General features: G+C 38.7%; 1 protein-coding gene across 2 annotated transcripts in view; it reads right to left on the bottom strand.

Moving 5' to 3' along the window:
* The window catches only part of cntn2 (contactin 2), a 155242-nt gene extending 138466 nt beyond the window's left edge, over positions 1 to 16776 (bottom strand). The window contains exons 1-3 of one of the 2 annotated variants that reach the window (XM_031896843.1): positions 16653 to 16776; positions 6361 to 6422; positions 5937 to 6081 (exon numbers count right to left, since the gene is read on the bottom strand). In XM_031896843.1, the coding sequence (XP_031752703.1) occupies positions 5937 to 6081; positions 6361 to 6415 (200 nt within the window). In that variant the 5' untranslated portion in view covers positions 6416 to 6422; positions 16653 to 16776. The remainder of the gene's footprint in view (positions 1 to 5936; positions 6082 to 6360; positions 6423 to 16652) is intronic. The other variant, XM_018091567.2, reaches the window with a different exon arrangement.
* Positions 16777 to 18524: the final 1748 nt, after the last annotated feature.

Raw genomic sequence — 18524 nt, 5'->3', positions numbered from 1 at the left:
ACTTATTACATATAATTTCAGTAACAACAAGATTAAAAGCAGTCTCATGGTTAATTGTTACACAGCATGTAGCCTATGTGGTGTTCCACTCCAGGCTCGGTGTCTCCAGGCCACAAAGTCAATCCCATGGGATCGATGATGCTGGATGCAAATACAGATGCAATCAAATAAACCAAGATTTTATTTACACTGACTTGCATCTGACCCTTTCTTTGATACAGTACTTAGCTACCTTTAAGTACTACAAACTATTCTGCAGTGGGGTAGAGCTTAACCCCTGTACTTATCTCCTTCTTTCAGCTTCCCTATAGAGGATAGCAAGCCCTTTTCACTGCAAAAAGTCCCTGAGAGCAAATGTCTGGAGAAGCAATATCCACCAAAGCAGGTAAGAAACTGTCAGAAAAAAAGATCTGTGTGCTTATCAGAGGAGAATCTTTAAAGACATATAAACGTTTTAACACACTTTAGTGAATCAACCCTAGTATGTTTATTAAAGCATACATCTTACTAATTGCTATTGTTGATATGGGTAACTGGTGGTTTGAGTAATTGGGAATTGATTAATCCTAAACATAAACATAAATAAATTAAAAAAATAGTAGCATGCAGCATATTAAAAACTAAAATGGCATCATTTGTTTTGACTACCTTCTCATCCAGTATTTTATTTAGGGTAGGGCAGTGCTGTCCAACTTCTGTTGTACCGAGGGCCGGAATTTTTCTGACCTACGTGGTGGAGGGCCGATAATGGAAGCCAGTTTTGACCACTCCCCTTTTTGAAACCGCACCCACTTGAAACCACACCCATGTTATCACATGACTATACCCATATTAATGGTTGTAGTACAGCAAAAACCTGCCATACTCTGCCTGCCCTACCCTTCCTGTGTGTGCCATACTCTGCCTTCCCTACCCTGCCTGTGTGTGCCATACTCTGCCTTCCCTACCCTGCCTGTGTGTGCCATACTCTGCCTTCCCTACCCTGCCTGTGTGCCATACTTGGCCTGTGTGTGCCATACTCTGCCTTCCCTACCCTGCCTGTGTGTGCCATACTCTGCCTTCCCTACCCTGCCTGTGTGTGCCATACTCTGCCTTCCCTACCCTGCCTGCGTGTGCCATACTTTCACTGTGTTTGCCATTCTTGGCTGGTTTGTGCCATACTTGGCCTGTGTGTGCCATACTCTGATTTCCCTACCCTGCCTGTGTGTGCCATACTCTGCTTGCCCTATGATGCCTGTGTGTATGGCACACACAGGCAACCTACAGTGACACAATGCTGGCACTGCTCCTACAGTCTGCACAATAACTATATATTAAAAAACTTTTTAATTGCAGTACCACCTCAGTATATGTTCTTTTTGTAGTGTGCAGGGATTATTTGTGGGTTTCTACTGCTCCTGAAGTGTGAACAGGGGAACAATAGGGGTGATTACAGCCTGAGCCTGAGGTGTGAACACTGCAGGGGGTGAACAATGCAGAGATTAAAAGGTGTGAACAACACAGGGGATTACATGTTTAAACAATACAGCCTGATTACAGCCTGAATCTGAGGTGAGAACCATGCAGGGGGGCAGTTAATCACAGTACTGATACCATTTAAAGCTTACAGAAGAGTAAGCCATCAAAGCAGCCAGACAGGTGGGGGGCCACACAGAGGGGGGTCGCGGGCCGCATGCGGCCCGCGGGCCGCCAGTTGGACAGCACTGGGGTAGGGTATATAAGTGCAGAAGCATCAAAGCTTTCTCTTTTAGCTTGGCAGCATAGTTTCAGTAATGCAGTTGTGCAGTCAGAGCCTACTGCATCATACCTCCCAACTGTCCCGATATTTGCGGGACAGTCCCTCTTTTGACAGCTCAACCCTCAGTCCCAGATTCTTACCGAAAAGTCCCTCATTTCCCTTTGATCTTCTGCACTAAAGCTAAAAAAGATACAAATTTAATTAAAAGTAGCTTTTGGCAGAGAGCCCAGAAATCTTAACAAGAGTTGCCTGCACTTAGAAACATTGTTTCTCACTTTTAATTAAATAAGTGGGTTTTTGGCAGAGTGCCCAGAAAGGTAAAAAGCCCCACCTGCACTGAGATACAATTGTAATTAATAAGCTAAACAGAAAACCCAGAAATGTGTTCAAACTTTAAATAACCTGCCAAATTTAGTAAAATGGGAGTGGTATTTAGGGGGTGTGGTTGTAAACAATGGGCGTGGTCAAAAATAGTTACATAGTTACATAGGGTTGAAAAAAGACCAGTGTCCATCAAGTTCAACCCATCCAAGTAAACCCAGCACACCTAACCCACACCTACCAATCTATACACTCACATACATAAGCTATAAATACAACCACTAGTACTAACTGTAGATATTAGTATCACAATAGCCTTGGATATTTTGATTGATCAAGAACTCATCTAGGCCGCTCTTAAAGGCATTAACAGAATCTGCCATTACCACATCTCTAGGAAGGGCATTCCACAACCTCACTGCCCTCACTGTGAAAAACCACCTACGCTGCTTCAAATGGAAGCTCTGTTCCTCTAATCTAAAGGGGTGACCTCTGGTGCGTTGATTGTTTTTATGGGAAAAAAGAACATCCCCCATCTGCCTATAATCCCCTCTAATGTACTTGTACAGAGTAATCATGTCCCCTCACAAGCGCCTCTTTTCCAGAGAAAACAACCTCAACCTCGACAGTCTCACCTCATAGTTTAAATCTTCCATCCCCTTAACCAGTTTAGTTGCACGTCTCTGCACTCTCTCCAGCTCATTAATATCCCTCTTAAGGACTGGAGCCCAAAACTGCACCGCATACTCAAGGTGAGGCCTTACCAGGGACCTATAAAGGGGCAAAATTATGTTCTCATCCATTGAGTCAATGCCCTTTTTTATACAAGACAGCACTTTATTTGCTTTAGTAGCCACAGAATGACACTGCCTGGAATTAGACAACTTGTTATCAACAAAAACCCCTAGATCCTTCTCCATTAAGGATACCCCCAACACACTACCATTCAGTAGATAGTTCGCGTTTATATTATTCCTACCAAAATGCATAACTTTGCACTTATCAACATTGAACCTCATTTCCCAGTTTGCTGCCCAGTTATCTAATTTTGTCAAATCGCTCTGCAAAGCGGCAGCATCCTGCATGGAACTTATAGTTTTGCACAATTTTGCGTCATCAGCAAAAATAGAAACAGTACTCTCTATGCCCTCCTCCAGGTCATTAATAAACAAGTTAAAAAGCAAAGGACCAAGGACTGACCCCTGCTGTACTCCACTAACCACACTGGTCCAATTAGAAAATGTTCCATTTACCACGACTCTTTGTACTCTATCCTTCAGCCAGTTCTCTATCCAATTACAAATATTATGTTCTAGGCCAATATTCCTTAATTTGATCATTAACCTTCTGTGAGGTACTGTATCAAACACTTTAGCAAAGTCCAAGTAGATGACATCAACTGCCATTCCAGCATCGAGGTTCCTACTCACCTCCTCATAAAAGGCGACTAAATTAGTCTGTCAAGATCTGTTACGCATAAAACCATGCTGGCACAAACTAATAGTATTGTAAAAAATGTTACCCCGCTGTGCACGGCATTTATTTTTGTCCCTCTTTCCGTTTTCAAAATGTTGTTACATTACTATGATTTCTGTTGTGAAGACAGAGGTAAGAAAGTCAGATGAAGGCCTTAAATTGTTTGCCTTTCTCCCTAAAGGACCTGTAAAATGTAAGATGCAGTGTCTGTCAGCTATTTCTTTATTGCTTAAAGTCATACTGTGCTATATTCAGCAAGTTTATATCTGGTTTCAACTCCAGTGCTTTACTCACTGCAAAAGCATATATAGAGTTTAAAACACTTATATAACAGTTATATAACAGCCGCATGCAGTTTAAGTGCCAGAAGACATTTGAATTACATTCGCACTCAGTGCCACCAATTTTGTTCTCTCTCTCGCTCTCTCTCTCTTCAGGAGTGACATATCCTGGAGGGGGTTCTTGTACAGGTATAGGACCTGTTATCCAGAGTGATCGGAACCCAGGGCTTTCCAGATCTTTCTGTAATTTGGATCTCCATCCCTTATGTGTACTAAAAAATCATTTAAACATCATTTAAACCTAATAAGATTGTTTTGCCTCCAATAAGGATTAATTATATCCTAGTTGGGATCAAGTACAAGGTACTGTTTTATTATTACAGAGAAAAAGGAAATCATTTTTAAAAATTAGAATTATTTTATTACATATTATATTTTATTATAATGGAGTCTATGGGGGATGGCCTCCGTAATTCAGAACTTTCTGGATAATGGGTTTCTGGATAAGGGATCCCATTCCTGTACTTTAACTAGGAAACAAATTGATGTAGAGCAACCTAAGGTTTTGCCCAAGTTTTGTGTACAATAATTCAACAAGAATTTAAAGTTACAAACAAATCATTAGGATTGAGTTAAAATGAAAAAATATATATTTTTCATAACATAGAGACATACTAAATAGATATATAATACGCATGAAAATCCCCAAATCTCCCGAATGCAGCAGTACCAACAATATACAGTTTCATGGAGATTTCAGACTTACATATCAAAAAGCACACTACTAGAAATCTGCACACCTTCGATTTGAAGGCCACACTCAGTAGGTTTACCCCAGGAAACTATATTTTTTAAAGTTCACACACTGTAAATATATGTTTCTACTACAAAATAGCTGCCATGCTTTATTTTAATACATATTTTTAGAAAATTCTGGAAAACTGCTACATAAAATATATTCTGGTAGAGTGAACAAAAAAATAAGTTAAAAATTTGAGTTTTTCTCAATAGTGGGAGATGTAAGCTTCAAAGAAGATGTTTCTAAACAGAGAATGGTTTTTTTTTAAAGGACCTTGTGGTCTGGTCTGTTAACCTATAGTGTTCTGGAATGAAAAGGCTACCTGTTTGCGTTTGGAAAAAAATTGTTGCCCGTGTAAAAAGATTGTTGTGTGTGTAAAAAAATTGTGTGTCAAAAAAAGTTTTGTGTGTCCAAAAAAACACCTTTTATAACAATTTAACATAACAATTTTTTTGATGCCCAACATTTTCGCTGTTTCGCAAATTTTTTGCCGTTTCCCAAATCTTTTCAATGATTCGCAAATTTTTCGGCCAAGCAAAACAGGACAGATTCGCTCATCACAAGTGTTTTCTTACTAGTAGTATACAAGGGGCCCAGTGTAGTTAGGGAACTCATCAAATGTGTAAAGGTAGCGCCCAGAGAGCAGGATTTATTTTTATAATTTATGTTTTGTTGCTATATTGGTCACCCCTTTGTTAAATAAACTGCCTTAAAGTGAAGAAAGTGTCTGTTGTGGATCCCTCAAGTTTACAATATGTATCTACATACATCAGTATAGATAACCAAGCACTACTCCAAAAACATACCCCAAACATACTCCACACTTATAAAGCAAATGAAAGTATTAGAAATGTTAGTGTTAGTAATGACTGTAAATGCAGAGTGCAAAGTGCAATCTGAATACAAATTGCCATGTTTTTTGCCAACAATTAAGTATTTTTTCTAACAATTGAGCCCACACTGGCATCTGTGGTCATTTGCACCGGAAGCATTATAATGAACATAACTGCACTTGCGTTTCTCTGCTAATTAGATGCAAGCTGTAGGCTTAAATGTTTATAGTGTAGATGGTGTCACTTCTAGTTTTCCCCATTTAAACTGCATTAGGGTGTGATTCTGTGGGCAAGTCTCCTTGTAGTTCACTGAGGGAACCTTGAAATTACTGCAAAGTTCAAGGTGGCAGTAGCTCCAGGGTTCTCCACCATCAATAGATGCACTTGCATAGTATTGAATAAAATGAACTAATTTGTCAATTCAAATAAATAGATTGTATTTATTGTTGCAGGAAAGTCCCTTTTGAACTGTAAAGGGACACTGTTACCTATATGTGGCAGAAGGGCTTGCTCTTGCACGGCAGGGAAGGGTGACTTGTTCTTCTATTGATCCATCAGGAAAGAGTGTATTCTCTGGCTGCTCCTCGAAAACTGGACCATATTCACTCATAAAACTTTCTGCAGGCTTTAAGGCTAGAAACAGAAAACATATGAGCTTTTCTTTCAATTAAGTGAGCACAATACAGTGTCTGCATACAAGAGTACATCCACAAAAAATAAATTTAAACAGTTCAATTCCTTTACTATTTGTACTATTATAATATTAAAAAATGTAGTGTTGCTTATACATGTATAAATATTCATACATACATAAATATATATTATAGAACAAGCACTAAAAATCAGGAGAGAAACCCAATTTCAAATGTAAATGTGCTCCCATTTATTTATTTTTATTTTATTTTTACTTACCTGAAAAGGAAAGAAAAACAGAAGAAAGGAGGAAGACAAAAGTAGGAGGCACCATGGTTTGTCTGTGTTGAGAAAGTAGAAAATGAGAAAAAGATTGTGACTGAATAAAATAGAAGGAAAGAGTCAAAGCTGATGAAAGCAGATTGGGTATATAAGATAGACGGAAGCCCAATTACATGGAAATTATACCTCTATTGGTATGGATATCCAAACTATTGAAATATCCCTTATCTGGAAAACCCCAGGTACAAATTATGGGTAATGCAGTTTTTAAAGTGAAAAGGTTTTGTGCCTGTTTGTTTCCTTAATAAAAGTTTGATAAGGCTCATCAAGTGCTGTTGCCAGTAGTAATTAATCAGTTTTCATTTTTTATCTTGTGGCAAAACTAATTGCTAATTGGTTGCTAATGACTGCCCTTGTGTAAGTTAGCACCCATGTTCATAATTCAGTCCCCTTTAAATGCTTTTAACAAAGGAACTTTCACCCCTACACACTTTACCATACTGTGGCAATGTGATAGTTCATTATATGAATTTTGAAGTTAAAAGTGCAGGTTAAGGAGAACTCAAGGAAATCAACATCTTGCTTTTGTGATGACAGAGGCTCAGCACCGGATTTTTTATCCGGGCGCCCCGAGGCTGCCCCCATTTTTTCCTCAGGAGTTCATAAGATCCATTATAGGAGGTCACAGTGCTTTTTAGTGATACCCACATCTTTTCAACCCTTTCATCGTTAATACTTTTTAAACCATTCCTGACATGATAGCAAGGAAAAGAAGCTGCATATTTGAAAGCAAAAAATAATGAAAAACTTTTATTGAAATGAACGTGCACAAGGTGTTGGATACTAATTTATCCTTTAAAGGGGTAGACAATTATATCTTGAGACAATTTGCAGTTATTTTTCAATTTTCCAGTTATATAGCTTTTTTGTTCAGCAGGCAGTTTTTGAAAGAAAGGCTGGAAAATGAATAAGAGGGGCCTGAAAAAAATATAAGTAATAAAAAGTAACAATTACATTAATATTGTCATCTCACAGAACATTTGTTTTTTAGCTACCGGGGTCAGTGACCCTTATTGAAATCTGAAAAGATATAGAAGAGGAAGGCAAATAATTCAAACACTATAAAAAATTAAGACCGATTGCAAAGTTTCTAGGAATAGCATACTCTATAACATATTAAAAATTAACTTAAAATTAAACTACCCCTTTAAACATACTAAGCACACAACATGGAAATTACATGTGAATGACCTGCATACACATACAATGATATTCTGCATTGCTTTATCAGTGGTCTAGTGAAAATAGACTAAACTATACTAGAGGTAGATCTATTATCTGGTATGCTTGAAACCTGGGGTTTTTTCCCAAGTAGATGTTTTATCTGGTATGTTTGGAACATGGAGTTTCCTGGAGCACCATGCCTTTAATCTGGGACTAGTCTTTGTAAAGTAAAGTAAAGAAACTACATCTTTATTTACTATTTTAATTTCTTGAATTCAAATAGTATTTGAAGGTGATTTGTCTTTTTTAAAGGGGTAGTTCACCTTTATGTTATTTTAGTATGTCATGAAAGATCAGTGAGCAATCTTAGCAAATAAAAAGGAAAATTATACCACCAAACAATGTAGGTCTCTATAAAAATATATTGCATAAACAAGCTCATATGTAAAACCCTGCTTCATCTAAATTAACTATTTTCATAAAAATATACTTTTTTAGTAGTATGTGCTATTGGGTACTCCTAAATAGAAAATTGTCATTTTAAGAATTAAGGGGCACCTCCTGGGATCATAGGATTCACAGTGCACACAAACAAGCCAAGGCACACATACATGCTAGACCACATCAGCCAATTAATGGACAGTCTTTTGCTTTCACACTTTTTCCTTTTACAGTTGAAGTTGCATTATTTCTGGTCATGTGATCTGTGAGGGAACACAAAACCCATCACTAAATGGTGGATCAAGGGAACGTATGTAAAAGGGCAACATTTACTGATATATATTTTCCAGTTTGGTGAGATTCTTTAATATGTCATTTAACAGTTGGTTAAGTATTCATTCTGGTGGTATAGATTCCTTTAATTACAGTAGAACCACAATTTTATGTTTCCCAGGGTGCGGCGTCAAAATGGGCAAAATTCTGGGAAGATGTAAAATCCTGGAAAAAATGCAGCTTGCCAATATGGGATCCCAGGATACCTAAAATCCAGGTACATAAAATCTAGGTACTACTGTAATGTTATCAGGCCCGGATTTGTGGAAAGGCCTAGGGAGGTACAAATTTGGGGGCGGCATGCTGCCCCGCCGCACCTAAATGTTAAAGTTTTTCTCCCATACAGAGCAATGGGGACCTCTCCCCCACTGCTCCGCATGCGAATGTAAAGCCCGTGCATGCACGATCACAAGTTCGCACATGCGCGGGGGGGGGGGGGGTCGGATGGCAGCCTCGGGGCTGAATGTTATAGTTTTTTAAAAAAATGTGTCTTCCTTTTCTGCCTCTTTCTTTAAATTCACTGACCCAAGCAACCAAAAACCTATTGCTCTCTGATTTTTAATGTTATTGCTAGTTTTTTCTTTCTGATCTTTTATATTCAGGCCCTCTTCTATTCATAATTCAGTCTATTATTTAAACTGCCTGGTTGCTATGGTAAATCAAACCCAAGCAAACAGATAACTGCTGAAATTCCAAACTGGAGAATTTCTGAACAAAAAAAAACAAAATAATCCAATAACCATTAAAAATAAAGACCTTTTACAGATTGTCTGAGAATATTACTGTATATATCATGCTAAAAGTTCATGCAAAGGTGAACTACCTCTTTATGTTATTATTATTAATATTATTCATATTAACTTCCTTAAACCTGAGTTACACCACATAGCATGTTCCCTAATACTTAATTAATACATATCCCTTAATGATATATAATTTGATAATATCATTTTTTTAAGATGAAAAACAGGCTAACAGGCTGGTGGCTGGTTGAATCAACTTGCTTTCATTTCAACTAAAAAGGGATAAGTATTCTTTACTAACTTTATCAAAACCATTGTGGTTTTTTAACTCTTGGGTTTTATTTTTTTTTCATAAGTAATTGTTGTTTTTGGAGCTAATTTACAAAGTTTGTGGGATCCATTCCTTTGTAATTACCCTCAGCTTGAGGAGGGTGGGGTTTGATTAGTTGACCTTTACAGACTGCATAAATAGAACCACTGGCACTCCAGTGGAGCTTGCTCTGGTGGTAGGTGCTCTGTAAGTGATTGCTCTGTAAGTGATTGCTCTGTAAGTGGGGCTCTGTAAGTGGGGCTCTGTAAGTGGGGCTCTGTAAGTGGGGCTCTGTAAGTGGGGTTATAAACTCAGGGAGTTAAAAACAAGGTAAAACAAGGTATTTACTACAAGTCCTTACACCTATTTTTGTTTAACTGTTCTTGTAACTGGGAGTATGAGTGGTAGAAACATTGAAGGTCTGACACAGTGCACAGCCTGCCACATGTATGCAGTTGTGGAACAACAGTTCCAAAGTGCATACCTCTGTTGTGGATATGAGCGAATTGCCACTTTAGAGGCTCGCGTTAGAGCACTAGAGGAACACGTTGCAACACTGCGTTCAATCAACAATCTTGAGAGGGGTCTCTTGCTAACTGAACAAGAACTAGTGGGGGGGGAGGGGAGCAGCAAAAGGATGATAGGGCAGTAAGCTGTTGTGACAGTTAGAAAATCTAGTGTGGGGAAAAGGAAAACGGAGGCTGCTCCAGGGTTTGCACATCCCAACAGATTTGCCAGATTGTGTGAAGAAGATGGGAGTGTGAACTCTGGATTGGCGGTTCTAGGTGAGGCTGATCTCTCTAACAGCCGGGAGACCAGTTTCTCTAGTAGTGGTGGGGAGGAGAGCAGAGCTAGGCCTAAACAGATGGTGGGATTCGATCATTAGGAAAGTGGACAGGGTAATCTGTCGAGCGGATCGTTTCAACCGGACAGTTTGCTGTCTTCCTGGTGCCAGGGTTCGGCATGTGGTTGATCGGGTTGACACATTATTGGGAGGGGCTGGGCATGACCCGGCTGTCTTGGTACATATCGGTACTAACGACAAAATGAACGGTAGGTGGGGGACTTTAAAGGGTGAGTTCAGGGATCTAGGCTCTAAAATTAGGCAAAGGTCCTCCAATGTCATTTTTTCGGAAATTTTGCCGGTGCCGCGTGCAAGTTTAGGGAGACAGCGGGAGCTTAGGGAGCTAAATGCGTGGCTAAAGTCTTGGTGTAGGAAGGAAGGGTTTGGGTTCCTAGAGCACTGGGCTGACCTTTCCTTGGGGTACAATCTATACAGCCGTGACGGATTGCACCTCAATGGAAGGGGGTCTGCTGTGCTAGGGGAGAGAATGGTTAAGAGGTTGGAGGAGTGTTTAAACTAGACAAGGGGGGGGGTGGGTGAGCTAGAATTCTATGGGAAAATTAGTGTAGACGGGGTAGGGGGACTAGCAAAGGGTTGTGGGGGAGGAGTGAGGGGGGCACATAGTTTATCAGATAAAGAGCTTCCGTTACAAGGAAAGCAGTCTCATAATTGCCTTAGCTCTAATTCTCCCTTAGCTAATGTAAACATCAGAGGGAGAAGTAATAATCTCCGCTGCATGCTGGCTAATGCGCATAGCTTGTCGGGTAAATTAGGGGAGCTGCAAGCTATTGCATGTATTGAAAATTATGATTTAATAGGTATCACTGAGACCTGGTGGGATGATAAATGCGACTGGGCTGCGAATTTAAATGGTTATACACTTTTTAGGAGGGACAGAGAGATTAAAAAGGGTGGAGGGGTTTGTCTTTACGTAAAGTCAGATTTAAAGCCATGTAATAAAGACATTACCAATGAAAACGTCGAATCTCTTTGGGTAGAAATTTCAGTAGGGCTGAAGGTCACAAAGAAAATGATCATTGGTGTATGCTATAAACCACCCCGTATAGATGAGGGGGATGAGGCCCAGCTATTGTTGCAAAGGAGGAGGCTTCAAAACTGGGTCAAGTTGTTATTATGGGGGACTTTAATTATCCGGGCATTGACTGGAGTAATGGGGTGGCTAAGTCAGAAAAAGCTAGTAGGTTTGTAAATATGCTAAATGACAACTTTTTATTTCAGGCGGTTCAAGAACCCACTAGGAATGACTCTATTTTGGACCTGGTGATTTCTAATAATAATGAACTCATCTCTAACATTTGTGTGGGTGAGCATTTGGGGAACAGTGATCACAACATGGTCTCCTTTGAGATAATGCTGCAGAGACAGCGCTATAAGGGAGTAACTAAAACGCTCAATTTTAGACGTGCAGACTTTGCCAGTATAAGGGCATCTCTGCAATGTGTCAACTGGGAAAGGCTTTTCATGGGGTTAGACACAGAAGGAAAATGGAACATCTTTAAAACATTGCTTTGTAGGTATACACAACAGTATATCCCCCTTGTAAGCAAGGAGAGGCATCGCAAAGCAAAACCTTTATGGCTGAATAAAAGTGTTATTGTAGAGGTTGGTAAGAAAAAACGTGCTTTTAGGGCATTCAAGTTAGCTGGGACAGCAGAAACTTTCATCAGGTACAAGGAAGCAAATAAAGCATGCAAAAAAGCTATCAAGCAAGCTAAAATAGAAATGGAAAGGGATATTGCAGCTAGGAGTAAAAAGAATCCTAAATTATTTTTTAATTATGTGAATAGTAAAAAAATGAAGCAAGAAGGGGTGGGAACCTTATTATCATGGGGGGGTAAGTTGGTTGATGAGAATGGGGAAAAAGCTGAAATTTTGAACTCTTATTTTTCATCTGTCTATACATCTGAGGAGCCAGATAATGAAGGCTTCCCTTGTAATATGCCCAGTTCTAGTAATTTAGCTACTGGCGCATGGGTCACTAGGGAGGAAATTCAAAAGAGACTTGAACATGTAAAGGTAAACAAAGGTCCAGGGCCGGATGGGATTCATCCCAGGGTATTAAATGAGCTGAGCGCTGTGATTGCCAAACCTCTTCACTTAATTTTTCAGGATTCATTGAGGTCTGGCATGGTGCCGAGAGACTGGCGGATTGCTAATGTGGTGCCGTTATTTAAAAAGGGATCCCGTTCTCAGCCTGAAAACTATAGGCCTGTTATTCTGACATCAGTAGTAGGAAAGCTTCTGGAAGGGGTAATAAGGGATAGGATAGTTGAATACATTGCAGTTCACAATACTATTAGTTTGTGCCAGCATGGTTTTATGCGTAACAGATCTTGCCTTTTATGAGGAGGTGAGCAGGAACCTTGATGCTGGAATTGCAGTTGATGTCATCTACTTAGATTTTGCTAAAGCGTTTGATACAGTACCTCACAGAAGGTTAATGATCAAATTAAGGAATATTGGCCTAGAACATAATATTTGTAATTGGATAGAGAACTGGCTGAAGGATAGATTACAAAGAGTGGTTGTAAATGGAACATTTTCTAATTGGACCAGTGTGGTTAGTGGAGTACCGCAGGGGTCAGTCCTTGGGCCTTTGCTTTTTAACTTGTTTATTAATGACCTGGAGGTGGGCATTGACAGTACTGTTTCTATTTTTGCTGATGACACAAAATTGTGCAAAACTATAAGTTCCATGCAGGATGCTGCCGCTTTGCAGAGTTATTTGACAAAATTAGATAACTGGGCAGCAAACTGGAAAATGAGGTTCAATGTTGATAAGTGCAAAGTTATGCACTTTAGTAGAAATAATATAAACACAAACTATCTACTGAATGGTAGTGTGTTGGGGGTATCCTTAATGGAGAAGGATCTAGGGGTTTTTGTTGATAACAAGTTGTCTAATTCCAGGCAGTGTCATTCTGTGGCTACTAAAGCAAATAAAGTGCTGTCTTGTATAAAAAAGGGCATTGACTCAAGGGATGAGAACATATTTTTGCCCCTTTATAGGTCCCTGGTAAGGCCTCACCTTGAGTATGCGGTGCAGTTTTGGGCTCCAGTCCTTAAGAGGGATATTAATGAGCTGGAGAAAGTGCAGAGACGTGCAACTAAACTGGTTAAGGGGATGGAAGATTTAAACTATGAGGTGAGACTGTCGAGGTTGAGGTTGTTTTCTCTGGAAAAGAGGCGCTTGCGAGGGGACATGATTACTCTGTACAAGTACATTAGAGGGGATTACAGGCAGTTGGGGGATGTTCTTTTTTCCCATAAAAACAATCAACGCACCAGAGGTCACCCCTTTAGATTAGAGGAACGGAGCTTCCATTTGAAGCAGCGTAGGTAGGTTTTTCACGGTGAGGGCAGTGAGGTTGTGGAATGCCCTTCCTAGTGATGTGGTAATGGCAGATTCTGTTAATGCCTTTAAGAGGGGCCTGGATGAGTTCTTGATCAATCAGAATATCCAAGGCTATTGTGATACTAATATCTACAGTTAGTACTAGTGGTTGTATTTATAGTTTATGTATGTGAGTGTATAGATTGGTAGGTGTGGGTTAGGTGTGCTGGGTTTACTTGGATGGGTTGAACTTGATGGACACTGGTCTTTTTTCAACCCTATGTAACTATGTAACTATGTAACTATGTAATTGTCCCCGTGTCCCCAAGTAACGATCATAGGGTACACAAGTTTGCTTTCCTAAAGTTTGGTGTCTTTATTGACCCAATGTTTTTAAGAAAAAACATTACATAATATATATATTATATTTTCACTCCACTGCACATGTGGAAGTGCTCACTGAAGAACTACGGTTCTCTCCTAACAGGGGCACCAGCCCGGGGTAAAAGGTAATCGATTAAAGTCACTTGGGGGTGCCTAACATTTTGGCATCCCCAAGTGACTTAGCCTTTCCTTCTCCTTTAAGAATCCCCAAACTTGCAGCCAGACAGGACCAGAGTTCCTTTTTCTTCACTTACACGTGGAGGTCTGTAGCATATTTCTTCAATTAACTTGCCTGTCATTTTTATTTGACTGAAAGAGCAGTTCTTATCCAATAAGTTTGTATGTTTTGAAATGAGTGCCTTGTACTCCCTTAACTGTTTGTACGTATCTTTACCAGACAAAGGTAAATATAAACTTTCTACAAAGTACAGGGGAAGTTAATCCAGTCATTGTTTTCTGTTTCCCCAGTTTCAAGTGAAACTTAAACATAATATTGTTTTCCATGACTGAGTGCCAATGCTCCTAAAATGGCTGCTGGATCAATTCCTCTTTGGGAAAAATAAAGAGGACTCATGGAAACACATGTCTGTTTGAACTCAAATTTTTGAAGTTTTAACAATACTTTCTGCTTGAAAAATTCCGGATTTTCATTTGTAAACATTGTGTAATCATTTTTGTGACATTTTAGAAATTTAAATTTATACCATCTCGAGTTTATAAAACTGACAAAGCCAGAAAAAAAACTAATTTTAGTAAATAAACCCCTTATTGTTGCCTGTAACTACATTTCCCCAGCACCTATATAACTGAAACATTTAACACAATGTATTACATGTATACTAGGAATACACCATATCCAATTTGGGATTTGGCTGAATCCTAGCACTTTTTGCAAGATTCAGACAAATACTCTGGTGTGGATTTGATTAGTTGTTGTCAAGTTTTTTCAATAAACTTTTTTTCTTTTGTACCTGAGCGTGCAGTACTCTTCCTCTATATGTCTATTTTTTGATCTGCACCCAGGGCTGTTATTTTGGTGACGTGTGTGCTCCACTCTGTTTTTATATATATAAAATCAAAGAATGAACCAGCACTCCAGTTCTGTGCTCCAATGTGCTTTTGACTTTTGACTTTTTTGATTTTACTTCGCTATTGCAACCTTTATACATTGAAGGTTGTTACTACAATAAAATAAATTAATCTTTTAGGTTCATACAGCTAATACTCCAACTTTAATTGAAATAAAATATGTTAACAAACACTGAAACAGCCAATAATCACAAAAAATCAGTTGATTACAGGCTAATAATATACTACTAAGTTAAAAGTTAAAATGATGAGAGCTGTTGACATTTTTCCATTGTATATACAAAATTCAGACACATTGCTACAGAACTATAATCTTATGGTAATGTGCAGACATGCAGGTCAGGTCCTATACAAGTGACAGTTAAAGGCAAACTGCATGGTAGCTTTTTGTAAATACTGGGGCATAAGTGATTCAGGTGCGTCATGCTGCTGCTGTCACAATATCCCAGTATTTACCAAATATGGGAAGCTTAAACCATAGAATCACACCAGGACCTGTGCATACTTCCCAACATTTTCAAAATGGAATGAGGGACCAAAAAAATGCTGTGCCTAGCGTGGCAAACATTTTTTGCCACACCCATTTTTGTGATCACACCCCCTAAATACCACTCCCTTTTACAAAATTTGGCAGGTTATTTAAAGTTTGAACACATTTTTGTGGGTTTTGGTGTCATTTTATGTGCTATTACAGTTTGCTAAAAAGATGTACCCCAAGAAAGTGATGTGACAGAGATTTGCAGCTCATAGTCCAACTGCATTCCCATTACTGCCCCCCAACCGCAAACTGTGATTATGGCTTACCTGTCACCTATTACATAAGCAGAAATATGCTCAAGTCTTTTTATATTTTTTAAGGCAATTCTCATATATTTTACCTACAAATAATATTTGTGCAGATCGATTTGCAATGAAAGACTCCTAAGATCACCCCCTACACATTATGGTAGCTGAAAGTTGCTTAGGTATGTTATTAATCATATACATATTTTATGTATAAAACTGACCAATATGTGGTTTTCTGTGGTTACTAAGAAAAATAACAAAATCATCAACAATCATGGAATACTGATTCTCATACAAATTGCATTCCTGTTTATGTCCCACCAGTTAGAGTAGCTAAATAAACCCCTACCCCTGGCCATACTCCACTGGTGTATGAATGTGTGTTCAGTGCCCAACACAAATGAGTTATACCCTGTCAACTAGCATTGGCTACCCCAGTTACAAAGTAAGGAACAAGGTCTGGATGCCCAGAGAGTTCCTGCCTTTATTTAATGCTGAGTTTGACATCTGTAAGACTATGCTTATTGCTTTTACTTAATAGGTGCTATCAGTGTTTGCATTCCAATAATATCTGGATAATCCTTTCTTGACAGATCATTCTGCCATATTTTTACAAAAGTTATGATTTTAAACAATAAGATAGTAAAATATTTACCTCATTTGTTTATTAATAAGCTGCCTTTAAACATTTATGAACATCAAACGGCTAGCATTGTAATAGTTAACAGTAATCAAAAGGATAAAGGCCAAAATGGTACAGTAGTATAGCACACATCTTACCTGAAAGCCAAATGAGAAAGCTACAGAAGCTGGTATCTGTATTTCTGTCTTCACATCACACAGAGATCTGCAGCAAATAGGGAGGGTGCAGCTTCAGTGTATGTGTATGTAGATGTGTGTGTGCACCAGGATACTGCAAGCTGACTGCATCACTAGATTAGATGCTCCTCCCTCTCCTCTCCCTCCCTGTCTCTCTTTCAAAGGCCAAAGAGTCCAAGCAGCAGATAAATAAAAAACTGAGAGAATGCTTTATCAAGTGTTCATTGAGTATTGCAATTTGTAAAAAACAAAAATATACTGCCTCATTATGTGGCATATAATGGTTATCTGTTAATTGTATTTATCTTCAAGTTAGCTAATTTGTGAAAATTGTATACTGTAAATAATTATACAAGTAAGTTATGATTAAATATTCACAAGAGTATTATGTTCACTCTTGGTGTCCTATTAAATAAATATGTAAATCATGTGCGATAGTCTCAGCATTGTTACATCAAATACAAGAAAAATGATGATAGAAACAATTCAGCAATTTAATAACTGACACATTGATTGTGATCATTACAAGGCATGGGGGCTATGCAATATGTATGTATGGATTAAATAAAATGTAAACCTTTTATGAATACTCCTGACTTTTTGATGCTTTGTGGATACCAGCGTGCCTGCCTACTGTCTTTTTTCTTGTTAACTTATGCAATAGAAGGACTTTTTTACCTGTAGCAACCAATCAGCAGGTAGCATTTACAGGTCACCTGTTTAAAAGCCAATATCTTACTAGTTGCTCTGGGTTTCTGCACCTAAATAAACTTTGTGACTTTTGTTTCTTATAGGGAAAACGATTTCTAATATTATAGAGACCCTTCTTAACTGAGATCCTTGTATTTGCTTCCTTGTATCAACATACATTTTTTTGGCACCACATACATTTGTGTGCCTGAAATGATGCATGTGTTTTTCACACCTTGCACACGCAAGTTAATGAGCCTTCATAAGTTTGTATATAGTGGCCAAGATGGTTTAAGTATTAAGGCATACATTGTTTGTGTGTGTCCTTTTGGCAGTCCAGCAACACCAGTTCATAAGCTGTATTATCACAGATGTGTTTTGGTGTGTTTTGATTTTGTAATCAGTGCAATCCAGCAACTTGCACTTTTTATTGTAAGTTTTATTTTTCTTTGTCTATGTAAACTTTTTGTGGCACACACTTGTAGAAAAAGAAAAACTAGGTCCAGATGTAAAGGTGCTGCACCCCTAGCCCCCCCCCCCACTGCTCGCACCCAACCCCTCCTAACCACTTGCAATCCTCTCACCAACCTGTTGCTCACAGATTCTCCTGCCGGCTCTACTTCTGCCAGTCTAGTGCAATCGTTTCCACTATATATATATATATATATATATATAAAAACAACAACAAGAGATCCTCTGCACTCACCCATTATCAATATATATATGACTTTAAGACATTCGGAGCATTAAGCTACTAAGAAATGCCCTTCCCTTTAAGCAAAACAGGGATTGTTTGTCCATATATTGCAATATACTTCAAGCTGGCCAACTGCGTCAAAGTCATCCCTTCTAACCAGTTCCTACACTGACTTATGCGATTCATTAAGAATTCTACTGCTTTAATATACATTTAGCTAAGGGACTAAGTTTTACCTGCAACTTTCTTGCTTTCAAGGTTAAAACCCCCATGTGGTTGCCCTTTTATTGGCTCCACTGGGATCACCTGACTGCAGCTGGGAAGGGTGGGAGCTACAACATGGAGCTGGCCACTGCTCCTGTATAAGCTATAGCCCCCTTTTTTTGCTATATATATATATATATATATATATATATATATATATATATATATATTTATATATATAC

Source organism: Xenopus tropicalis, chromosome 2, assembly GCF_000004195.4.
Source record: "Xenopus tropicalis strain Nigerian chromosome 2, UCB_Xtro_10.0, whole genome shotgun sequence".
In the NCBI taxonomy this organism is placed as follows: domain Eukaryota; kingdom Metazoa; phylum Chordata; class Amphibia; order Anura; family Pipidae; genus Xenopus; species Xenopus tropicalis.
This window is presented reverse-complemented; position numbering and strand designations above follow the sequence as displayed.